This window comes from Etheostoma cragini, chromosome 5, assembly GCF_013103735.1.
Source record: "Etheostoma cragini isolate CJK2018 chromosome 5, CSU_Ecrag_1.0, whole genome shotgun sequence".
Classification (NCBI taxonomy): domain Eukaryota; kingdom Metazoa; phylum Chordata; class Actinopteri; order Perciformes; family Percidae; genus Etheostoma; species Etheostoma cragini.
In genome coordinates this window covers 9,385,868-9,411,041 of record NC_048411.1, presented here as the reverse complement: position 1 = coordinate 9,411,041, position 25,174 = coordinate 9,385,868, and the positions used below count along the sequence as shown (strand labels likewise).

The 25,174-nt window shown below is 39.6% G+C and overlaps 2 protein-coding genes across 3 annotated transcripts; one reads left to right on the top strand and one right to left on the bottom strand.

Moving 5' to 3' along the window:
* The first annotated feature begins 822 nt into the window (after positions 1 to 822).
* Positions 823 to 8,867, top strand: LOC117945000. The gene is made up of 4 exons (XM_034872237.1): positions 823 to 1,148; positions 5,111 to 5,211; positions 5,290 to 5,508; positions 8,731 to 8,867. Exons 1-4 carry the CDS (start codon positions 823 to 825, stop codon positions 8,865 to 8,867), a joined length of 783 nt encoding a protein of 260 aa, XP_034728128.1.
* An 890-nt stretch (positions 8,868 to 9,757) lies between these two features.
* LOC117945360 lies at positions 9,758 to 20,219 on the bottom strand. Of its 2 annotated transcripts, none has more exons than XM_034872814.1 (5): positions 20,043 to 20,219; positions 17,218 to 17,399; positions 16,440 to 16,655; positions 15,392 to 15,533; positions 9,758 to 10,418 (listed from the first exon to the last, which is right to left on the bottom strand). In XM_034872814.1, exons 1-5 carry the CDS (start codon positions 20,096 to 20,098, stop codon positions 10,283 to 10,285), a joined length of 732 nt encoding a protein of 243 aa, XP_034728705.1. In that variant the 5' UTR covers positions 20,099 to 20,219; the 3' UTR covers positions 9,758 to 10,282. The 2 variants fall into 2 exon arrangements, with proteins under 2 accessions (XP_034728705.1, XP_034728706.1); XM_034872815.1 differs by having other exon boundaries at positions 17,218 to 17,430; positions 20,043 to 20,213.
* Between the last annotated feature and the right edge of the window lie 4,955 nt (positions 20,220 to 25,174).

Genomic DNA, 25,174 nt, shown 5'->3' with positions numbered 1-25,174 from the left:
GTGTTGTAGGTGTATTGGTGCATTAATAGTTTGGTAAAATTGTTAAAAGTAGTGAAAAAATTGTCATTGCAATCGTAAAAAACTGTTAGGTAACGTGTGTAAATGCTAAACTTCATTACACTTGTTTTATCATGACATAGACATCTTTCATAATGACACTAAGTGTGAAAAGACTATATTGCTATTAAGAGTACAACATTGTGTTACTTTAATGTGAAGAATCAAAAAATTATGAAAAGGATGAAAAGGATGCAACTGATAAGTGAAAAAAGATTGAGGATGCATTCCAACGTTGACACACTATCACTGCAATAACTATACCAACTTGCAGCTGTCTATTGTTACCTCTGGATTGTTATACATGTTTGTGTCTAGGTCAAATATGTAGGTATCATTATTAAATAAGAATAGATGTACATTGAAGAGATTTCTCATAACTTAAAGGATCAAAATACATTTCTTTCAATATCTAGTCATGCAGATAGTTTGGGATTTATTTGTCCAGGATCTGAGATACCTGAATGGAATTGTCTTTGTAGTTTTCATAGCACTGCAAAATGATATTTGCCAAACTCAAGTGCATCAGTTTTTTTAAGGAACAGTATCCTTGTTACTCTGTATAATCCACAGACCTTCCTCTGTTATGCTAGGTGTTTTGCTAGATTTGAAAAGACATTGATTTGAACATGGTGGGCCTTAAGAATGCACGGAATGGCAAGCACATCTATTCTAATTACTTTCCTACCATCACCATGCTGTCAGCTGCTCTTTAATTACCTAACAACACACTGGTCACTATCCTATGCACTGCACACTGTCACCATGAGCCTTCAAACTGTCTTCCTCACGCTCTTAGTTTGTTTTCAAATTTCCTCACTTCTCTCCCCTCAACCAAACTCCGCTAAGAAGCAGGGCTGCTTCAAAATCAACAACTGCAAGTGTATCATGAAGGATGGGAGCGGGGTGATAAATCTGAATGCTATGGGAGACGCAGAGGGTTTCCTGGGGCATTTCAAGCCTGTGTCAGCTGAGAACATGTCAGTAGGAGCAGAAATCCTCCTGTCCTTCAGCCCCTGCCAGCCCTTCTCACAGCCAGAGGACCTGATAGGAGCCGACTGTACCAACGTTGCTGCATGTCTCATTGTCAGGTAGAGTAGACAAGACATTCAAATATGTGCTTGTGTAGTAAAACTGACTTTTTATAGCCTTTTTGATGAAGCATGTTGGATGCATACCAGGGATCTTTAGCTGTGCCTGGCACCCTTATAGCGTAATTTTTTTAAACGTTATTCTGCATTGAATTATGTGAGGATAGAAGACAACAACTCTGAGAAAACTTCTTTTAATGCTGAGCCACATGGCCATTATTACAAAGGTGAGGTGGAATTACAAATGAAATTGGATATGTACTTATGGAAAAGCAGACATTTCCAAAATGCAGTAATAATGACTTTTGAAAATTCAAGATTCATGCAAGATTGATCAATGGCTGACAAGCACTGTTTCTGAAAATGGCTCAAAATGTTTTTCATAATTTTCTAGGCATTTACAGTTACTAATTTTAGGTTGAAAATGTTGTGATATTCATAGGGCAGAACTCCTTACCTAACAAAAGAAAAACAAATAACTTTGAACTTTTTTTTGCAATTGTTTTATAAGGGTGCTAAAACAGGGCTAAAATGGTCTCTGACGCAGACTGCATGCACTTTCTTTCCAAATTTAGAAGAATAAGACACCAGCTTTTGTCTAAAATATTGGATCACTAACAATAAGGAAACTAATATCAATAGCCTTATTTTGCAATTTTTTTTTAATAATAGTTATTTGTTTATCTACCTAATATTTTTGTTGATCACAATTGTTGACTTCAATCCAAAGAAATTTTTTGTAAGAATGTTTCCAACCTCGTTTTGAGTGTGAATTTTCAGATTTAGATTCTGTAACCTCAATTTGGATTGGATATGTCAATAGACATATTGTCCACGTAGAGTGTGAATATTGTATGACGTCAAGATTCTTCCTATTTTTTTTTCTTTTTAGTCACAAGTCTCGAATTCAGGTGAAGACTAAAGCAGAATGGCTATACTTATACTTATATCCTGTTGAACTAACTCAAATTGCCTTTTGCTGCAATTTCCACTTCAAAGCAAAGTGAAGTTCTGGGTAATTCATATTAAATTTATGAGACAGTGGATGTGACTTGTGTCAGTGCCTCTGGTTTTGGTCAGTGCTGGAAGGGTTCAGATTCTCTACTCACCTACGCCACAGATCAAATGCAATTACAAGTAAAAGTCTTACGTTCAAAACCTAAAAGTAATATTCAGAAATGCTGTCAGCTCACTGTACTTTTAGTGTAAAAGATTGAGCACAGCTGGTTTTATCTTTAACAATGCATGGTATTTTAAGTTTATTAATATAATTTCTATCTGAAAAGTAACTAGTAAGTATAGCTGTTGACTTAAAGGGAAATAAAGAGTAAAATTTACAATTTCTTTTTTCATATTGTAGTGGAGCAGGACCATGGCACCACATTTCTCGAAGTAGGGTGAATAAAGTCTAACAAGACTGATCTTGTTCTATCTATCTATCTATCTATCTATCTATCTATCTATCTATCTATCTATCTATCTATCTATCTATCTTGATTCTATTGTATATTATTTTTAAAGTTAGTGTTGTGACCACAAGGGGGCATCAACACTGAAAGTGTGAAGACACTTTCTATTATTTAAAAAAAAGGTTTGCACTAACTGTAGATGATTGTGGTGTATAATTAATTGTTTCTTATAAAACAGTTTTTCAAGTACTTGGAAAGTGGTCTGTCTAATAATGGTTGTCAGGAGGGTGGGGGGGGGGGCTTAATTTCTTCCTTGGGCCCCACAAAAGTCTGACCCCTGGCCCTCACATGCATGTTGGGGAGAACAGAATGTTTTTAGATAGAGTTGAGCGTTGGGTGGATCCGCAGAGGGTCAAAGCCAAAGACAATGTGGCACCACTGTCTCCACAATTCATCAACTTCCAGTTTGAAGGCTACAACTACATTCCACGGTAAAGGCAACTGCCAAGCACCCGCCATCCATTCTACAGCGTGTTTCTGACTGGGAGATGTAGGTGGACCTGGGACGTAGGCTCGTCTTCCTGCAAGACATCGCAGTGAGCTTACTCTGTCCGGACCTGGTCAGGAGCAGCAAGACCATCTTAGTAGCTGAACCTACGGTCGGCTGTTGTGGTTTCCCAGCAACATCTTTGCGCTGTTTCTTACACAAGGTTGGCCTGGATCCACCAGGGAGATAGCTCAAGATGGCTGTGGCTGAAGAGAGCCCGCAGTTGGAACCCCTCTTCGGGTGAAGGCTAAATGCTCTTTGCTGCCCCACTCAGGTGAAGCATACAGGTTAAGGGGCGAAACGCTAATGAACTCAAGACACGTGCTGACGAGGCAGAGGGGTCCTTAACAGTGTGGATGCTCCGCCACCTTCTCACTGTGGAACCAGAGATGTAGTGAAGGCTAAACGCACGTAAACGCCGTTTATGCACCTCTCAAAATTCGGAAATGGCGTTTACCCACCTCCAAAGTGCGTTTATCCACCTCTGAATAGCCCATCGTCCCAAAGCCATTCTAAATCGAGCTTCTGTTGTTTTAGTTTCATATTGTTCATTAGTAGTTTCATAGGTTGTTAAACCTAAGACGAAGTCTATCATATAGCGCTGCATTACTGTCAGTGTTGACGGTGTTCGGGGTGTAGTGCCCTCAACGTTGCCTTCCAGGCAGCGTTGCCTGGAAGGCACTAGGATCGGGCAATGGTTGGGTGCCTTGAAGTCACGGTCGCAGCGCTGCCTTGAAGTCGACGTTGGGGGCTTAGAACATCAAGCAGTAAGCAGGAGTCAAGATTCGTCAGTCACACTATCCTACATTATACATGTCTCAATGGCAGATCCATGCCACTGACTCAAAAAGCCCCGGCATTGATTAGGTTAGCCTACCCCTTTCAGACATGACGTTGCAGGTCACCTAGCTACCTTTTCCCATTAGTGAAATTCAGGATATATTGTCTGATAAATAACTGGATGTTACAGGATATATTGTCTGATAATAACTGGATGTTACAGGATATATTGTCTGATAAATAACTGGATGTTACAGGATATATTGTCTGATAATAACTGGATGTTACAGGATATCTTGTCTGATAATAACTGGATGTTACAGGATATATTGTCTGATAATAACTGGATGTTACAGGATATATTGTCTGATAATAACTGGATGTTACAGGATATATTGTCTGATAATAACTGGATGTTACAGGATATATTGTCTGTTTACAACTGGATGTTACAGGATATATTGTCTGTTAATAACTGGATGTTACAGGATATATTGTCTGATAATAACTGGATGTTACAGGATATATTGTCTGATAATAACTGCATGTTACAGGATATATTGTCTGATAATAACTGGATGTTATTTCATTCTCTGGTCACTTAAAGTTAGTGACAAAAGCTCCCTTTGCTAGTCCGCTAGCTAGTTATTGTTGTCGCTCTAGTTAGCTGTTTGCGGTTTTGCGGGTACGGTAAACGTTTCCATGGTAACAGCGAGTTGGACCAATCAGAAACGTTGCTGTTACGCTTAGAATTTTTTGTAATGTAGTTTTTCTAGGTAAGACAGGGGATCATTGTTTTTCTTATAATGTTACAAGGTTGATATCATACAGACTTCTAGCTTCATCAGGATCAGAAACTGGGTCAGTCTACCTCAGATGGTTTAGATAATGGCTGATCATCTAAATTCTTATGGAGAAAATTAATAGGGTTTTTTAATAAATATATATATATATATATATATATATATATGGCCGTGGCCCACCTTATTGGTGATTGTTTCATGGTCCACCTGGTCACAGAATTTACAGTTTACCCACCTCTTTTTTTACCACTACACCTCTGTGTGGAACAACATCCCAATGACACCATACCCAAGCAGCTCTTTCTATTCCTGCTTGTATCAAAGCATCTTTGATGTTTCTCTCACCTTGAATTGTATCTTTTGAAGCGTTCCAATCCCATATTAATATGTTATTTCTTGCCATGTTATTTTATATCTTGCCAGGCTCAACAGATACAGTAGCCGCTATATCACTTATGGAAGACATGACGGGAATGAATTCCACTACAATGACACCCTGAAGATGCTGTCTGTCTCATACTTTGGTGAGTTCAAAAACCAACATGTTTATATTTAACAACTAACAATTCATGTCATTCATTAGTTGTTATCTCCTGTTGTAGTTCATGCCGGGCAGCCGCTGACAGTAGTGCATTACCACTGCAATCCAAACCAGTCCACTTCTTTTATCCGGGACCAGAAACTCGGGACTGGGGAGCCCTTGCAGATCTGGGTGGAGAGCCACTGTGCCTGTCCAAATGCCTGTGCTATGGGAGATCTGGGTATAGGCACCATCTTCCTCATCATCCTCTCCCTCAGTGCAGCTGCATACTTCATCCTTGGTAATGCCTGTTTTTACATTCAGTTTAGATACTGCCAAGAAAGTGAAGTGCAAGGATTACTGTAAGAGAACAAGACTGAAATACCTGTTTCAGGCATTACAGTCTACACAGACTCCAATGTTCATTACAGAGCACCATAGTGTTATTGGACAGTTTTATCTTACTAGTAGTAAGAAAGTAAGTTCATTCAGGTACACTCTCGTCATAGATTTAACTATTTATTGCAACATATGGAAATACAGTTCTGCTTGGAATGGATGGCTCTGCTCTCATAAATGCTCCCTTGATTCTGTATACAAGAGTGGCCCCAAAGCAAGACATTGAAAACCGTTCTAAACCCTCTTCTTGTGTGATGTGTGATGTGTGATTGATAGAAATGATAATCCAACCAGTGGGCGTATGACTTCGTGTCCAGCATGAACAAAGACAATGATTAATTTACTTAAGTTGTAAAGCAGCTTTCAGGAGCAGAATGTCACAATGTTCTTTACAAATAGAAATAAGGCAATGGGCACTACTACAGACTTAGGAAGAATAAAAACTCTATTCAGGAGGGTGTTACAGAACAGAAAATGCAATCTCTAAAATGGAAGGCTGTTTTCTCTGGGACCATGAAGGAACAACTGATACTTTAGGTTTAAGAGTGGGATTAGAACAAGCTGTGGGATGGAGGATTGAAATCATTTGTACTCAGCAAGTTTAAGCCTTACTTGCAGTTAAACTTGCTGAGCAACCCCCTGGAAATTTTCAGCAGTGGGTGCTGAGGCAGGGGGAGCCACGGTCCACGTAGATTTTAAAGATACTATGGTACACAAGTTCTGTATTCTGCGGACAACACACTCGCCCCTCCTTTCAATGAAGTACAGCTGAGCTGAAGAGTACAAACTATATCCCATCAGGACATTCTAAAATGCTCAACTTGATAAAGCTTATGTGGGTTAATTTACCTAAACAATGATCACTGATCACCAAACTTCTCTCTATTGAACCAAAGTCCACTTATCATGGACATTGTCTGACATTATAGTGATCATCTCTGCTTCATAAGAGCCTATTGTAAGGAAAAAGCTTAAAGAACAACAATCAATGATTACAAAATTACTCATGGCCATATTTTGTCACAAACACTGTCAAAAAAACTAAACCACAGGCTAAACATTGTTTAATGTACCTAAATAATAATCAAATATTACCAAATTTATAACCACTAATGAAGCAGAAATGCTTAATGTCAGAAAACGCCCTTAATAATTGGATGATTAGTTCGATTTTTTGACAGTTTCCAGTGATTTTGAGGAGCAATATGAGAGAGAAGTTGGTAATCTTTGTTTGTTGTTTGTGTACATTAAACCACGTTAATCTTTTTTACAATTCGCCTATCCCATTATGGCCTACATAGCAAACTCCAAAAACCAGCAATGAAAAAAGTAGGCTAAATCTAAATCTATGTGAATGTGTGCATATAAACTAAAATGTTATGTATATGGTGGAACCAAGGTAAATAATATATTATTAGCAATACATGCATATTCAAAATGTCTGTTAAAACAAGGAGCTTGACGCACCAGGATCGGTTTTCTAGATGACAATGTATGATTAATTCAGAACAAACACAAGTACATTAAGTGTTCATATACCGCATATAAAGGCCAAAAAAGGCCTAAGTGCCACAAAGTAACAGACTATGCAAAATCTTTTTCCAAATTCTAAAAAGTTACAGGCTATTTGTTTCTTTATAATAGGGATACATAAATCACAATCCAAACAGATGCTGGACACCGTGTCTCTGCCTTACAATGATTTGGTCAAAAGAATACATGCATAGGTCGAAAGGTCAAACCGCATAATAGATTTATAGCATTTTTTTACAAAGAATTATTTTTAAAAATCAAAGGATGGGTTTTTTGAAAAACTAAGTTTTGTGCATTGTGTAAGAGAGTTAGTTGAGTGCAACAAAAGTGTTTTGACATGAATAGGTCAAAAGGACAAGATGCATAATAAATCTTTCGAAAGTGCAGAATGTCCAACGGCCAATACAGAACCAACTTTACCACGGTTAGGGAGTCAGGTTTTCAGGCGGCGAAGTGTGAAAGACCTTTCGGATCCAGCAGTAGACACTGTAAACTCGTCTCTAGAGCTGATACAAAGCAAGTTCTCTGACTGAGTGGAATACTTGTTGTTTTGAAAGTACTAAAAGTATCCCTCTCTTCATCCTACACACCCCAAACATGACGCACAAAATGTCAAGGACCAGAAACAACAACCAAATATATTTAGAAGCTATCATTTTATTGTCATTGCAGTTTTAAAGCTTTGCCACCAGGTGGTGGCAGCACCCGCAGCACCCTGATTCCCAAACCAATGGAATTACTAAAACGTGTCCTCTGGAGACAGTGGTGGAGTCATTTTAAACTATTTACACTAGAGTAATTCAATTTTTAATGCTTCATACAATAATTCTACTACTAAGCTACATTTATATTTATTTGACACACCTTGCCATGTACCAAAGATTTGCACAGACATACAGACTATGGACCAGCCCATTGCTTACCATTTACAGACCCCTTTAAATTCAGGAGCCATCTCCCTTTTGATTTTTCTGTCACAAACCAAACACTGTCAAAAAGTATGAACAGCGGTGGAAATACATCTTCATTTCTCATTTTGCTCTGCTGGATTCCTTTCAGATTGTTTTCATAGTCAGTCTAGTTTTTTTCCATTTATGAGTCATGTTGATGACCCAACTATGTACTGTATACAGTAATATGTACTGAGAATAGAATTTTATATATGTCACAATTTTGACGAGATGCAAGAGATGCTAAATCCATGACATTTATAAATTGATAAGTGAAAAGTTTAATTAGTTGAAATAATGAGTTACTCCTTTTCCTCTTTCATAATTAAAATTTACTTTAAATAAAACAAATGAAAAATCCTTATTTAATAGCTCATAATTATGAGTTATCTTGTAATTATGATTTTGTATAATTTATTAAAAGTTTTGATCTTATTATTCCATAACTTTGATTTAATCTAACCCTGACTTCTAATGTTTCACTTAGTGTCTCAGCATTTTAGACTTTTTTGACTTTCATTCAGACTTTTTGTATCTGTTTTCTTCCTGGTGGGAATGGGCTTTGAGGATTGACACTTACAGTAACATTCTATTATTACACAGTTTCAGTGACTTTCTATTTCCTTTGATTCCGCCCACAGGTTCCTGTGCTCTCAGGCCTTTTCAGAGCAGCAGTGGAGTCCAGATCTCTCCAGAGCACAGTGTGTGGTGTATGATCTGCTACCTCTGTACTGAGAGTAGGTCTGCAAGAAGACACTACACAGAGACAGCACACTGACATCGAGGGTCAAGAGTCAGCATGGTTTTGTTTCTGCAATTTGCTCAAAGGGACGGGCTTGCGCTCTGTAAACTTGTACACTGCATTGTGTGGACTTAATCAGTACATGGAAAATTTCTTCTGGTTAGATTGCATAAAATCCCATGTTTTGTGTCTATTTAATACATTTTGAAAAATGAAGGTATTAATTAAACATTATGCAAAAAAAGGCATTTGACAGACACAGTAGCAATTGTAAATGGGAAAATCCTACAAAGTGGCCTTTTGACCAGATCTGTTTTTATTTGCTGATAAGGAAACTTACTTTAACCAACTACTAATTACGTTTTTTTCTTGTCTTTTTACTTTTCCAGCCATTATTACACTGTAACACAAAAATGTATATGTATATGGCTAATAAATGGCTAAACAAATATACCTGAAATTAGTAAAGCAATACACATCCAAACTGTCTAAAAGCTCTGGTTAAAAAACTGAATGACAAAACTACAACTTACATATTCTTGCTAATGCACTCTGTTATGGTGTAGTTTCTATTTTGGGCAGACTCCCCAGTATGTCAATATGTGTGGGGCCTCCATTTATCCAGCTGCAGACAAAAACATTGGCTCAAATTGTTATCTGTCAAGGCTGCACAATTAATAACACTTTGTGATATTGAAATCACAATATGGACTAATGCAATAACATATTGAGCGTGGGTGGGGGTTGGGGTGCAATATTTGTTAAAGGCAAAATATGTGTCCACCATTCTAAATGAAGTACTGTGGTGCTGCAGACATGTCCCGGCCTACGCACAGTATTCTACAGACTGAAGAAAAAGAAATCTTTGTTAAGTACAGATCCTTGCATAAATCATGCATTCATTTTTTCTTTTTTAATTTTAATACTTCCAAAGAAAATTAGAATAATGCTACGAAAAATGATCATTTCTTCCATCATCGTGAATCATATCGCAATTGCAGCATCAGTCAAAAATAATTGCAATTAGATAGTTTCCTCATATTGTGGAGCCCTTTTATCTCTTATCAGTTCTGAGATTTGTTGTCCTTTATACTTATTATATACAGTATATGTGATATAATAATTCTAAGTTTTATTTGTACAACACCTATATAAATAGCATACATAGTGCTTTAGCAGAAGAAACTAAAGCACAAACTAAAATGAATATAAACAGCACATCAGTACACAAACCTATGCATACACATTAAAATATGGAGCAGCTCTAAAGGTACACGGAAACATATAGAATTAGAAAATAGATTGAAGATAAGGGGAAATAGCAAGTTATAGGAGGAGTGGCAATAAACAGAGAAGAGGCAAAAGGATAAAAAGGATAAAAAAGACTGCATCATATGAAAGCAAGTCTATAAAAATGTGTTTTAAGAAGGGATTTGAAAGAAGTCACTGATTCAGCAACTTGGCCTCTCAGCCGTGCTATCAGATGGTGTGCTGGGCAAAGTGTCCGGTCCTGTGTTGGGTTGGTCTCCTCTGGTGTGTGAAGGATTGGCCTTGGATTCCGGAGCGTTGGTCTCCTCTGCTGGAGTCCTGCAGGGAGCACAGAAGTGATGAAGTAGTCTCAAAACACTACCTTGCTTTTGACAGCTGTGGAGGATTGTATAGTCTTGGCTAAATATGTCATGGGCGCATCTCTTTACAGGACATCTTCTGACTGTAAACCCGTACAAGAGGCTTTTCCTAAAGGTTGCACATTTTCTATAAAGTTGGACATGCATTGATATAACAGTCATGATTACCTTGGTAATAATTACCACCATAGCCTCCCACCATTAATTACCTTCAAACTTTGTGTTGATGAACAACACTTAGAAAGCAATGCCATGTTCCTTGAAGAGTGACACAATACGATCCGTACCTGAGACCCAGACCAGTTCATGATTGTATTAGTTCCTATTGTCATGATTTTCATTGTTGTTGTAATTATTGTTGTTGTTATTAAACTTATTTTTATAGTTATTGGTGTTATTATTATCATTATCATCATTACTGTCATTATTATTAATTTAATTATTATTTATAACGTTATCATTTTTGTCATTATGTTCATCATTAATATCATGTGTTTCATCAACATTTTTACTGTTTCCCCGCTTGTTTTATGTTAATGTCAGTTTGTTCAATAATATGTTGCGAAATAAAAAAATCAAAAAAATCTAGTGAGCCCTTTAATTTTGATAACATTAAGAAAGTATCTCAGGTTATATTTTATTATGATAAATACATATTACTTTTTTCATAGTTTAATGTCTAATTAAGGTAAGGCGATATTATGACATTATAGAAATATTGGGCACTTTTTAGGCATATATCACAAAACAAAACAGGCAGAAGTACAGATATATTTAGTTGCTCAAGAAAGTAACAATGGTGCCCCTCACTGCCAAACACACACACACTGAACTTACCATCTCCTTATCTCAGTGTTCTGTTGAATTGTTGGAAACTGTGAGACGATGCCCGTACATCGCAAGTAAATCCACGTTTAAACACTCTTAAATACGGGAAATGTGCTGCTAATGTAATGGTTAACCTGCATACACCTCGTACGAGCTGACGTTATTTCTAATGATAGCTAACTCAAATATGTTAGAAATTAGGTACAAGCTAAGTTGAGATTTTTTACTGTTAAACATTATCTATGCATTTTACAAGTAACTGACGCCAGCTAGCTGTTACTTTACTTTAGATATTGAGCAGTGATTTATGGTTTATTTTGATGTGACGGTGGTCAATACATTCTCAATAACAGTTAGCAGTCAGTGCACAAGGTAGGCTAACAATTCCTTTTGCTTTATACCATTTATTACCATGTAGCATGCAATTAATAGCCCAGTCTTTAGCCAGGCATTTAGCAAAGTTGACTTAGCATATTGTCATTTGTGAACGCATAATGTTGTTGTTTGCAATGCATAATGAACCAGGACCATTTTAGGATTGTCATTTAGTAGAATTCAACAGAATTTAGGCAACAGTATCTCACACAAATTAGGTGAGGCTGTCACTTCCCAATGTGAGGAGAGTACAGATTTGAGTTGCACATGCTCAGATGTGGAGTCAGATCGGCTCTGGTTGAGGGCAGATGTTAGTTGCGCATGCTCAGATTTAAATTTGTGGAATCCATAAAATAATAAAAATTTCTCATTATAAATAATAGCAGAAGTTGGAAATCATTTAAAAAACGTTGTCGCTATCTGGCTATAATTGTTTCATTGCTAACGTTAGCTCAAAACACCATTCAACTTGAATGCCTCTCCATTGTCATCGTGTTAAACCAGCCAATAGCGCACCAGGTAGATAAGCCAGTTTGTGAATGGTTCTCGCAAAATTTGGAACTGAAGCAGGAAAATTAAACATGCAGGTTCCAGTGTGCGGGGATACTCACAAGCCCCCGACTGACTGTTGTTTATGCATATGGACCAAACAAGAGTTCGGAGTATTCAGCCTTTTCTGGAGACCATGAATGGTGTCCTGTATGGGGCTTCAGTGGGGGACTCCATAGTTATGCTGGGGGACTTCAACGCACTCGTGGGTGATGAGGGAGATGCTTGGAGAGGCGTGATTGGGAGAAACAGACTCCCTGATCTGAACCAAAGTGGTTGTCTGTTGTTGGACTTCTGTGCTAGTCATGGATTGTCTGTAACAAACACAATGTTCAAGCAAAGGGATGCTCATGAGTGTACGTGGTACCAGAGCTCCCTAGCCAAAAGGTCAATGATTTAATTTATAATTGTTTCATCTGATCTGAGGCCTTATGTTTTGGACACTCGGGTGAAGAGAGGGGCAGAGCTGTCATCTGATCACCATCCGGTGGTGAGTTGGGTCAGGGGGTGGGGGAAGACTCTGGAAAGACCTGGTCAGCCCAAACGGGCAGTGCGGGTAAATTAGGAACTTCTGGAGGAGGGCCCTGTCCGATGGACTTTTAACCCGCTCCTCCGGCGGAGCTTTTCGTACATCCCTGTGGAGGCGAGGGGCATTGAACCTGAGTGGACAATGGTCAAAGTTTCTGTTGCTGAAGCTGCGGTGGGGACTAGTGATCTTAGGGTCTTAGGTGCCTCAAGGGGCGGTAACTTACAAACACCCTGGTGAACATCGGTGGTCAGGGAAACCGTCCGACTGACGAGGGAGTCTTTCCGGGATATGCTATCCCGGACGACTCCAGACGCAGTTGCAAGGTACCAATGGGCCCGAAGGGCTGCAGCCTCTGCCGTGACAGAGGCAAAGCAGCGGGTGTGGGAGAAGTTTGGAGAAAACATGGAGAAGGACTTTCGGTCGGCAACAAGGTGCTTCTGGAAACCGTTTGCCACCTCAGGAGGGAGAGATGAGGAATCAGTGCTGTATACAGTGAGGATGATACGTTGTTGACCTGAACTGAGAAGGTAATAGGGCGGTGGAAGGAGCACTTTGAGGAACTGCAAAAGCCAGCTGACACATCTTCTGTAGTAGAGGCAGAGCTGGAGGATGATGGGGGATTGTCAATTTCCTTGGTGGAGGTCGCTGAGGTAGTCCAACCACTCCACAGTGGCAAAGCCCCGGGGATTGATGAGATCCGGCCAGAAATGCTGAGAGCTCTGGGTGTGGAGGGGCTGTCTTGGTTGACACGCCTCTTTAACATTGCATGGAAGTCTGGGACAGTGCCTAAGGAGTGGCAGACCGGGGAACCAGAGGGTGTGTGCCAATTACAGGGGCATCACACTTTTCAGCCTCCCTGGTAAAGTCTACTCCAAGGTGCTGGAAAGGAGGGTTCGGTCAATAGTCGGACCTTGGATTGAAAAGGAACAATGGGGATTTCGTCCTGGTCGTGGAACAACGGATCAGAACTTTGCTCTTTCAAGGATCTTGGAGGGAGCCTGGTAGTATGCCCAACCAGTCTACATGTGTTTTGTGAATCTGGAGAAAGCGTATGACCGGGTCCCCAGGGAGACACTGTGGGAGGTGCTGCAGAAGTATGGGGTGAGGGGGTCCTTTCTCAGGGCCATCCAATCTCTGTATGACCAAAGTGAGAGCTGGATCCGGGTTCTCCGCAGCAAGTCAGAGTTGTTCCAGGCGAGGGTTGGCCCCCGCCAGGGCTGCGCTTTGTCACCAATCCTGTTTGCAGTATTAATGGACAGGAAATCGAGGATTGGCCGGGGTGGAGAGGGGTTGCAGTTCGGTGGGCTCAGGATCTCATTGCTGCTTTTTGCGGATGATGTGGTCCTGATGGCATCATCGGTTTGTGACCTTCAGAACTCACTCGATCCGTTCGTAGCCTAGTGTGAAGCGGCTTGGATGAGGATCAGCACAAATCTGAGGCCATGGTTCTCAGCAGGAAACCAATGTAATGCTTTCTTCAAGTAAGGAGTGAGTCCTTACCCCAAGTCAGTCAGTTTTTGTTCCTACCCTCACCTATGGTCATGAAGGCTGTGTCATGACCAAAAGAAGAGATCCAGGTTACAAGCGGCAGAAATGGGTTTCCTCAGGAGGGTGGCTGGCGTCTCCCTAAGAGATAGAGTGAGAAGCTCAGTTATCCGAGAGGAGCTCGGAGTAGAGACGCTGCTCCTTTGTGTCAATAGGAGCCTGTTGAGGGGTTCGGGCATCTGGTAAGGATGCCTCCTGGGTGATTCCCTAAGGAGGTGTTCCAGGCACGTTCAACTGGGAGGAGGCCTCGGGGAAGACCCGGGACTAGGTGGAGAAAGGCCTGGGAAAGCCATGAGATCCCTTAGTTGGAGCTGGTTGATGTAGCTTAGGAAAGGGAAGTTTTTGGTCCCCTGCTGGAGCTGCTGCCCCGGCGACCCAATACCGGATAAGTGGAGGAAGATGGATGGATGGATGGATGGATGGATGGATGGATGGATGGGATTCCAGACCAAGCTGCAAGGCAAAATCTAATCGCTGGGGGAGTAGGTGGGGTTTACCCAGTCTACCTGAATACGGTATAGTACTGAAACGTATATTTTTGAAAGTCAAAACTGTGACGCACCGGTGTCACGTTGATGATTATAGTCTGATTTTTGCGAGGATCTGTACCAAACAAAGATGTTTCTTCTGTCTGTAGGAAATGATTTTTAAGATGGGACGTTTCTGCAGCACCACACTACTTCAGTCAGAATGGGGTGGGGCACATTATTTGTTTGCCTTTAACAAATCTTGTGCCCCACCCCTGCAATTGGGATATTGCACTAGTCCATGTTGCGATTTCGAAAGAAATTGCGACTACTTTAGCAGCCATTTATCCAAACTTCTCAAGGTTAACTGTTTTACCCTCCATGTCTTTATACATATCTACATGTTTCACAGACCATCCTGAAACTTCCTCCTCTTTAGCTTTTTCATTGCATGGAATGTTTCCATGGATAGGCCAGATCCCATTAGATTACATCGTCTGTAAATGCATAGGAAAATATATTTTGTATATTTTGTCTCCCCAATCACAGAAGAAGATATTATCTGAGGAAAAGCGCATAAAAAATCATGCAGATGGCTGCTCTCCTATGAGTCGCCACACCACCTCCAATAACTCCTACCTCATCTCCTCTGTCACACTGCCCTGCTCCTCAACGTCACCGAGCGATGAAGGTAGATACAGATGGAGTTGGGAAACCTTTACGGTGCCGGGATGTCCGTGACGAGCCTGCCTCTTCCTGTTGCAGGGGGTTGTGCGAGTTTCTGGGAGGAGAATGTATTTCAAAGAGTCCGTCATCACTATCAGAAATGCAGCTCAAATTCGCAATGTTAAAGGCTTGATGTTAACCAAGGCGAAAAGCTTAGTTTAAAGTTTAGTTAGTATGTTTAGTTAGTATGTTTGGTTAGTGTGTTTAGTTAGTATGTTTACACTATGCGTTTATTGTGTTTCTGACTTTGAGGCAGATGCATCTGGGTGTAAGTTTGTTTGCCTTATAGATTGTTGTGGACTTGCTGCTTTGCTGCTGTTTGCTGCTTTTATGTTTTTGATGTTTCTGTGTACTTTGTACTTGTGTGTGTATGTGTAACTGTACAGCTGCCTGTCTTGACCAGGACACTTTTGAAAATGTTTTATACCAATGAGTTTTTTTCCTGGTTGATCAAAGGTTTAATAAAATAAAAATATAATAAATATTTTCATGTATGCAAAAAAATCATTAAAATAAAAATGGAGGATTTTATTTTGAAAATGATCTTTTTCTGGGCAAGAAAAGTGTTATAGGAAGCCAAAATGGAGAAAAAAATAACCGTGCAGAGTCAGCCATAACCAAATATTGTTTTGTAGTATCTTCAGTAAAAGCTATAGGCCTAAGATGTGGGGAAGTCCTCGGTTATCTGTTTATAAAGCTACAGTAAAGGTCTTACTTTTTTTTTCAGCATCCAACCACATCCGACCATCAAAGAATTACACTGGGACCCTCAGAATTTAGTAAAAGAACAGTGTTTTTGAATATGGAACAAATAGACCCAAAGCACGGATGCATAAGTGAGAAATGTGTATTAAGAGATATAGCATTATATTTGTACACCATGTTCTAAAGTAAAACAGATTAATCGGTTAGCAGAGAGGATACATGAATATGAACATATCAACATCTGTGTTTTATTCACCTGCTGTTTTTCGGACTGGTTCTCTGGGATGACATACAGTGGGAGGTCTGCCTTCTGGAGTCCTCTTAGGTCTGCTCCCAGTACTATCCAGCCTTCCCCTGACACTGCTTAACATTGTCAGGCTCCCCTCTCCTCCATCTCTGCTTGATGGTGTCACCCTGTGTGTCACCCTCCCACTACTGGGCCTCTGCTGTAGGGGACAGCAGAACCCCTGTACTGACAGAAATAATGATAAGAGGATTACAATTTATCATATTAATTGTTTTCTATAATATATCATTACCTTTAAAACCAGCAGTGGTAACACTGATAACATTAAAATGAGAAGATAAAATAAAAATAGATCACAAGTCTTTATGGTAAATGACAAAGCAGCAGGTCCACCCATATTTAGAGTTATAGTGGTGGTTCCCTCTAGTGGTAGTATTAATTATGACAGGAGCAAAGCAGGAGGAAAACAATGCAGTGGTGGAATGTAACGTAAAGTATTTCCTCAAGTACTGTAATTAAGTACAAATTTACAAATAATTTTACACAGTACAATTACAAATAATTTTACATTTATATATATATATATATATATATATATATATATATATATATATATATATTCTTCTAACCAGCCTTTCACTTAAGGTTTATTGCAAGAGTTAGATTGCAATGATGATTAAAGAAACAATATAGTGTGCAGCCCTACAACACATTATGGAATTACATACAGTAATTGTGTGCCCTGTCATGTAGTTTGAGGGCACTGTGACAGGTAGCATGTAGTCACCTTGCAGGCTCAGGAGTTTCGAGCCTCTGGAGGAAAGCAGTGTGTCTCCATCGGACCGGGGTCTTGGTGGAAGCAAAGGGAACACTGTGCTCTCATGAAACGGTTTGGACTGAAAGTTCTTCTTCTGCTCGCTGTGGACATACATGCTTTCCCCTGCAGCACACTCTGCTTGATGCATCCTCCTGTCATTCATCACACATCCAACAGATTTTACTGCAAACACAGTCAGTGTACGGCTAGTAAGCAATGCTGCATGGTTTCCCATATAGTGCAGGCCTTGTTCAATTGCCTAGTACGTAGAAAGGCTTGGCATGGAGTTCAAAGCTACAGATGATGTCATGTTATAATTGGGTGTTCCCTGTGTTTTATTTATTTTGGAAAATGGAAGAACAATTCTTCAAAGTATCTGTAATGTGCAAAACCAACATAATGACTTAGTAAGGTGTTGTTACCACGAGCCTCTAGAACAATGCTGGTCTAAATTTGCAAAGTCTTTGTAACTCTACTGGAGAGATGAACAGCATTCTTCCAAAAGATGTTCCCTAATTTTGCATTTTAATAATGATGGTGGTGGAGAGCACTGTCTAACACATCATCCTAAAACATTTCATAAGTGTTCACTTGGTTCTGTTGGTAAAATCCTTTTTATTGTCATTAAGCTACATGTGTAAGCTCTTTCAACAGATCATCAATATTGAGAGGTGTTGAAAATCAGCATTGCAGATCATGTTTTTCCTTTTTCCTCACAATTTAAAATGTTCTGGTTAACACATTCATGGTGGCACACCACCCATAGACATTTGTTGCCTGCCATTCCCCATCTCTCTTTCTGTCATCTTTCACTACCAAAAACTCTGAGAAAGGCATACCAAAGCCAATAAACTATTATAGAAATTGCAAAGTTCAGCATAGTCTTCTAGAAAATTCATATTTTTTTTTAGTGTTTTACATTTGTAGCATAAACACAAACACCCCATGTAATTTTTTGAAAATTAGAACAAGAGCGTTTGTATTTCCTTTTACAGTAACACCAAGCTGGTTGTATTTTTGCACTCCGGGCAGCTTGCAGAACTACCGCAGCTTTATGGCAAATGCAATTTACGGTATGTGTGGCATTCTGAGCTGGAGTTTACACACCGCAGAGAGCAGCTGCAGGGTCGGATTTACTTACTTTCCCTATAAGAATTGGGTGGTTGTTTTAAAAAATAAAGAAAAACTGACTTAAAAAATAAAAGCCACGTAGGGGTAAATGAGGCCTTATGACTGTGAACTGCATGTACAGACTGAAGGACATTCGTAACATGTAGCCTTCTGTTGTTTCTGCATCCAATGAAAACACCAATTTATGCTTATTAACAAAAAGCTTAAAATGATCAAAGGCTGCATATCTGTGTGTTGAAATCTAGAATAATAAACAAAACCAGTAACAGTAACTCACAAAGCAATGAAGCTATAAAGATCATATTCTGGATCAACGCAAGCACGTTTTCTGCATAATTGCCTGACATCCCACGCATAGCTCACACATCACATGGCCCTCCCCTTCCACTCTCTGTGTGTTGCCGCTCTCAAACTCTATTTGCTTCATGAAAACAACAACAAAGTTGGGCTAGAAAGCTACATGCTGAACATAGTTACGGCAGTTACTCCCTAAGAGGGACGTTTTGGGACCAATAATAGAGGATCACTGTGGACAAAGTACACATGGCGATACACTGGTAAAAGCAAATGAGGTGTAACCATGTATCCATCTAATTTAATTAGCTCTTAATACTGTATTGTGTGAACAATTAACTTCATTCAACATTGCATGTGACATTTTCCTTTATTGGGGTGCAAATATTTTCCATCCGGAGAGTATTTTGCAGATAGCACTGTTGCTGCTTGTGGCACTAAGCGCAGCCCCAGACGATTGTGATTTAAGCTTTGTTTTCTCCTATCTGTGTTTTAGTCAGCTCTTACTCCACAGCGCTGTTGAGGTCGGGCAATGTGAGAATATACAGATCATAATAACAGTGTGTGATAGCCATGACAGCTGTGTTTTGAGCTAAATGCTAACCTCATCATAACATGCTCACAATGACAATATACCTGTACACTCCAATATTAGGCAGGTAGAATGTTGACCCTGTTTAGCCTCTTAGTTTAGCATATTAGCATGTCAACAGTTTTGAAGAAGGTGCACTTATTGCTGGCATCACTTGACATTAATCTTGTCATGTTCCTGGGTTTCATTTTTTCTGCTTTACTTGTTGTTCTCCTTTAATGTGCCATTGTTTTACTTCCTGCCTTCATAAATGCCTGCCCCGTCCTGATGTTTTTCCTGTGCCTCATTATCTCGTGTGTATTGTACTTTGGGTTTCTCTTACTTCAATGTTAGATTGCTTGCTTCAGATGCCACCCAATTCCCTGCAAAAATCTCATCAAATGCACTAACTTGCACATCCCTGCTGAGTTAGTTACACTGTTACAATATGGTACGGCTTGATTGATAGACTGATTGGGGGAATAACTCTGTGTTCAGAATAAGAGGATATGGCAGATGTTTCCTTCTATCCTGGGAAAATACTGCAACAAAAAACAGTTCCCACTGCTAGCACATTTTACAAGCCCATTTAAACAACCTGACACATTTTAAAGAAAAACAGAAGGAACACACCTCTGGAACTGATTCGGCGGTTTGGTTTCAATGACTTGGATAAGCGGGGTTATCAACAGCATTTTAACAGAAAGCATGTGTCTGTGGTTGGGGCTGGTCTTACAGTTCATTACACTGCCTTTCAGCAGCTCTCCCACAATGATGAAAGCTCTGCGACTGCTCTTACCTGCTCTCATTCAGACATTCAAGTCTTTTAGCAGTGCTCCCTGAGGAATCATGCATGTAGATCTTGAATGAAGTCCCACTTTGTAATGTTCCTTTGAATATGGCTCCACACCCAAATGCTGATTTTACCAGCAGGGCTGTTACTGTAGATACACTCAGCTGTTGCTAAGGGACTGTGAGCTCACTCTGGGTTTGTTTGTGGTTGGTAGGGGTGTTGGTGGGGGGGGGTTTAAAAACAGCTGATTGACTTAGTCAGAGTTTACGTCCAGCATGAGGGGTTTTTTGAGCTCTGGTGCGTATCCTCCCTTTCCGTGGGTTATTTGTGAACCGTGCTGTTGGAACCTGGCAGCAGCAAGTAAACACATCAGTCCATAAGCCTGGCAGTCCTCTGCCAAAGAGAGCTGAGGACCAGCTAGTTAAAGAGTGAGAATGGGATCCAAACCAACTGCAGTAAAATACCCTCAACTGCAAACTCTTATATAATAGGGAGAAGTATGCTGTAATTTAATCAAGCCAGACATTGCAGAGTTATTGCAAGGGTCTGAAATCAGATTTGTTTGGACTAAAATCTCTACTACAGGCAAAAACTATTATTTTAGTTTTAAATTTATTTTGAGGCAAAATTCAAATAAACTCACACCAAATGAAACAAAGTGAAAGCTATAGATGTCAAATTTGTCAGCCCAATAGATATTGATTATTTCACTACGGAAACATGATCTGATCCATCACAGTATGTGTTTGAACAACATTAGCAACTATAAAAGTTGCTCAACTAATACTGCATGGACAGTCTGTTAAGTTTAAAGCCCCAGGAGACTTGGCTACATCTCAAGTATACTTTAGATAATCATTAGATATCCGTTACTAAATATACATTTAAAAAAAATACTTCTAAATGTAGAATTTGTTTGTAGTTTACACTCAAATACTCACCCAAAACAAAAGCTTCATCAGGACTGTTTGGGTGTGGTTTGATCAGATGTGATTGATTGTGACCAAACAACACACCAACTGTCATCAGATTCTGATTAAAATGTTGCTAAACCTAACTGGTGTGTGAAAGTATGACACATCATCTTTTTTCTGGTACTTAAAACTAGTAAAAAGAGTGTAGAGGGGGAAAAATAATTACAATAATCTCTAAGGTGAAATAACCCAACCTCTTCTCACTTTGGATATGTGTGGGTTCATGTCAGAACCAATCACTAATTGTAAGAATGCAATTTAGAAGATAAGCTTCAGGGACCTTAGCAAAACAGGACTTTTCAATTTCATTTCTATAACTTTAGGCGATTTGTGATGGACAGATTAATTAAAGGTGCCCTGCCACACGTATTTCATTTGTTTGTGATAATGTCTGAAGTTCTACCATGGACTTAGTAACATCATTTGTGGAAAAAGCCGTTTCCAGCCGTTCTAGTGGGGTCTAGAAAGCCTGCAGGAAGACTATTGTCAGGAAGATTTATGTCATTAATATTCAACAAGCTATGCTGCTTGACTCTGATTGGCTAACAGCTAGCCAATGAGATCCTGGCTCATTATCCTTTACCCAGCGCAACATGTCAGACGGAGCAGCTTTTGTGATTGGTCTGATTTCTCCGCTTATTTCTTTTCAGGGGCTAGAGCTGACAGAGGAGGTAGCAGTTCATTTTCACATGCATAACATAAACACATATGGACGTAACATATTTCAAAAAAATGCAAGTATAAATGGTTTTGTGAGGCAGGGCACCTTTAAAGAATGGTCTAAATTTGTGCAGCAGATAAAAGTCCCTGTAGGTGAACCTCCAAAGGCACTAGATTCTTCAATTCCCAATTTGCGATTCCTTAACATTTCATTCCATGCTTATTAGAACATGACTGTCCAAACTTTCTTTTCAATCTGTTTTTCACAAAGTTGAAGCCATAGTGTGTAGTTTCTTTCTCGTTCATGTGTAGTAATGAGAACAAAACTGTCTGCACATCCTTGACGCAAGCCTTCCATGATCATGCAGGATTATGAAGGCAAGCCCCCTTACTACATCTCACTATGACGGCACAATGTCCAAAAGTAGGCTACTATGAATTAGACAGGACAGAATCATAGAGACACAGCATATGAGATGAGATGACTGAAAAAATCAACACACGAGCACCACAACAACAACAAAAAATGCTGGTAAATGCACACAACAACACATAAGGGCAATCCCTCCAGGATTTCGCTGCCTTTGTTGCGGAAGACAGTGAAAGAAAAGAAAAAAAGAAAAGGCTGATTTTTTTCAAAAGCTCTTTAAAAATAAAAAGCAAACTTGTTTTAGGGAGATTGATAATAATTACTATTAATTCATTGCTCTGGGCTAAGATTTCCTAGGAACCTTACCAAAACGGCTAAGAATGCTACACATGTTGGTACAATATGAAAATTAAATGAAAAAAAACGTCACAGAGTACATTGATGTTTAAATTTATATTTCAGAGTGGACGTGGGACTGCTGGGATTGTTGCAAGTAATACAAATGCGACATGGGGTCCCGACTGTCAATCAAATTCTTCCAGCCATGCGGGTCCCTGATTAGACGAGGCACGATCTACTTTAGACTTACAGTTAGAGCAAGGAATAGATAAAAGACCAAGATTTGGGGATCTGATTGAGCATGAAGTAGAGTAAGGAAGGAGGAGCTCAGAGATGTAGTGGCGGAAAGGTTGTGTACTACTTTGAAGGTTATCAACAGGATCTTGTACTGTATTCTAAATTTTACCGGAAGGCAAGGTATGCCACTAGTAACAGTAATAAACCGTAAAGTACAAAAAAATGACATAGGCCGTATCCAACATGTTAGACAATATGTTTATGCCAGCTTTTCCTTTTAGTATAGTAATGTTAGATCTTGTAGTTTCATACATGGCTATGGTTGAGCAAATGCCATTCTTATTATATATCATAACAATTACCTATTTAAGGCGAGCTATAATTCACCTTAGATCCCACTGTCCTTTAAATCACATGAAAAAGTCAAAATATTTGTATAAATTAGTTGCTTTTTATTGTGAAAAAGAAATGATTTAAAAATGGATTGCCAAAGGCATTAAATTGTGAAATACATTTTTAACTGTGTTGGAAGGATTAAATGGATCATTACTGTTCAAAGTCCCCTCACTCTTTGTTTCCCAAAGAAAGTGATAACTACAATTTAGAAAACATTATTATTTTAAAATGACATGCAGTACTTGATTCCAGACATCCATTAATGTCTGCCATGACATCTGTTTGTCTGTAACATCCAGTTTGAAAATGATCTGTTTTGAAGTAATATTCAATGCCAAATGATAAGACATTTTTTTTAATTCATCCTATCTGTATGTCTGACTACTTAGAGTATTAAGCCACTATCCTATTCAGGAAAACCAAATATATACTGTATAGAATCCAGTGGGCTGCTAAGCATTACAGTGGCTTCAGCTGTTGCAAGTACATGTGAGAAACAACTGCAAAGCCTCTACAGGGAGTAGGGTTTACATTCTCACAGATGATCCATGTGCACAAGAGGCTGCCTCATGTATCCAGGCTGTTATGTGCCCTGGGTCATGGTTAGGGACTGTAATAAAAGATCATGCGTGAGGAGTCATCTTAACATTACTCAGTGGATTTGAGGCTCCTCTGTGATGCTTTTATCACCAAGACATACTGATTTAACTTAAAAGGAGGACAGGTGCAGAAGGAATTCATACAGTCTACACTGCATCTGTCTTCACTTACACCTTAACTTGGGAAGGAATCCAGCAGAGGAGGGTTTGTTGCTTTCAGGGGCTGTCTGTTTTCATGTACATTAGCAGCTTAGAGTTCACTTTTTGATGGTATACAGGTGAGATGTGGTGCCAAACACAGAAGCTGAGCTGACAGTGCAGCCACCACCGTCCATGAGCTAGGTATATGTTTTGACATCTGTCATTCCAGGGACAATTAACAGAACAGGAGTCAAATTCGGCACATGTGTGAGCAGCATTCCATTTGTATTGCCCTACTATTGACAAAAGGTTCTTAGAGTGAAGACGTCTATCCATTGTGGCTCTACAGCATCCCCCTTATTACATGTCTTATTTAAAAGGCTACCAGTCTATATCAACATTTAATATGTTAATCTGTCACATGACTAATACAACTATTGAATGTACACATGTTCCACCAATACAAGTACCTTTTGCAGAGGCACCGGGGGGTCGTCCTGCACTTAGCGCCACCCAAGACAATTCATACTTTGCACGTGACATCACAACTACTAGCTGGTGGGCAAGAACATCAGCCTCCTAGCAATGAAACCTAGAAGGCTAATCATCTTCTTTTAACTCTTATGAGGATGAAAATATCCTGACTAGACTACTTAAAGAAGTTTTACCCTTAGTCAACACTTCTCTAGTAGATATAACCAATCTGTCTTCACTAACAGGCTACATACCACAGTACTTTAAAGTAGCTGTAATTAAACCTCTTCTGAAAAAGCCCAACCTTGATCCAGATGTTTTAGCCAACTATACACCTATATCCAACCTTCCATTTCTCTCAAAGATTCTTGAAAAAGCAGTCGCCAAACAGCTGTGTGACTTTCTGCATAGCAACAGCTTATTTGAGGATTTTCAGTCAGGATTTAGAGTTAATCATAGCACAGAGACAGCACTTGTGAAAATTGCTAATGACCTTCTAATTTAGGGTGACCAGACGTCCCCGGTTTCCGGGGCAGTCCCCGATTTTGGCAACCTGTCCCCGGCTGGATCTGTCCCCGGAAATGTCCCCGGTTTTCACTGTGACTGACAGACCCGAAATTGGAATGAAAGAAAGAAAATAATGACATGCCGATGGTCGCACACCCAACACATGCAGGCTCCAGACCGCCAGAGCCAGCGGTGCTCAGAGATGTTTTAGAAGCCGTGTGTTACGATGCTAAAATCACTGATTATTTGCATGGAGTCTGGTGGGTTTAGAGAACGCAATTTCTTTTCGGTTTTAAAAAGGATCTTAATCTTTAACAGAAAGGTCGACCTCCTTAGAAATCCTTTCCATAATGTTGTCAGACCCTTAGAATATTAATCTGAGTCTGTGAGCAGCAAAACGAGCACTTTATGAACGTAAATACAAGCTGGATACTTATCCCA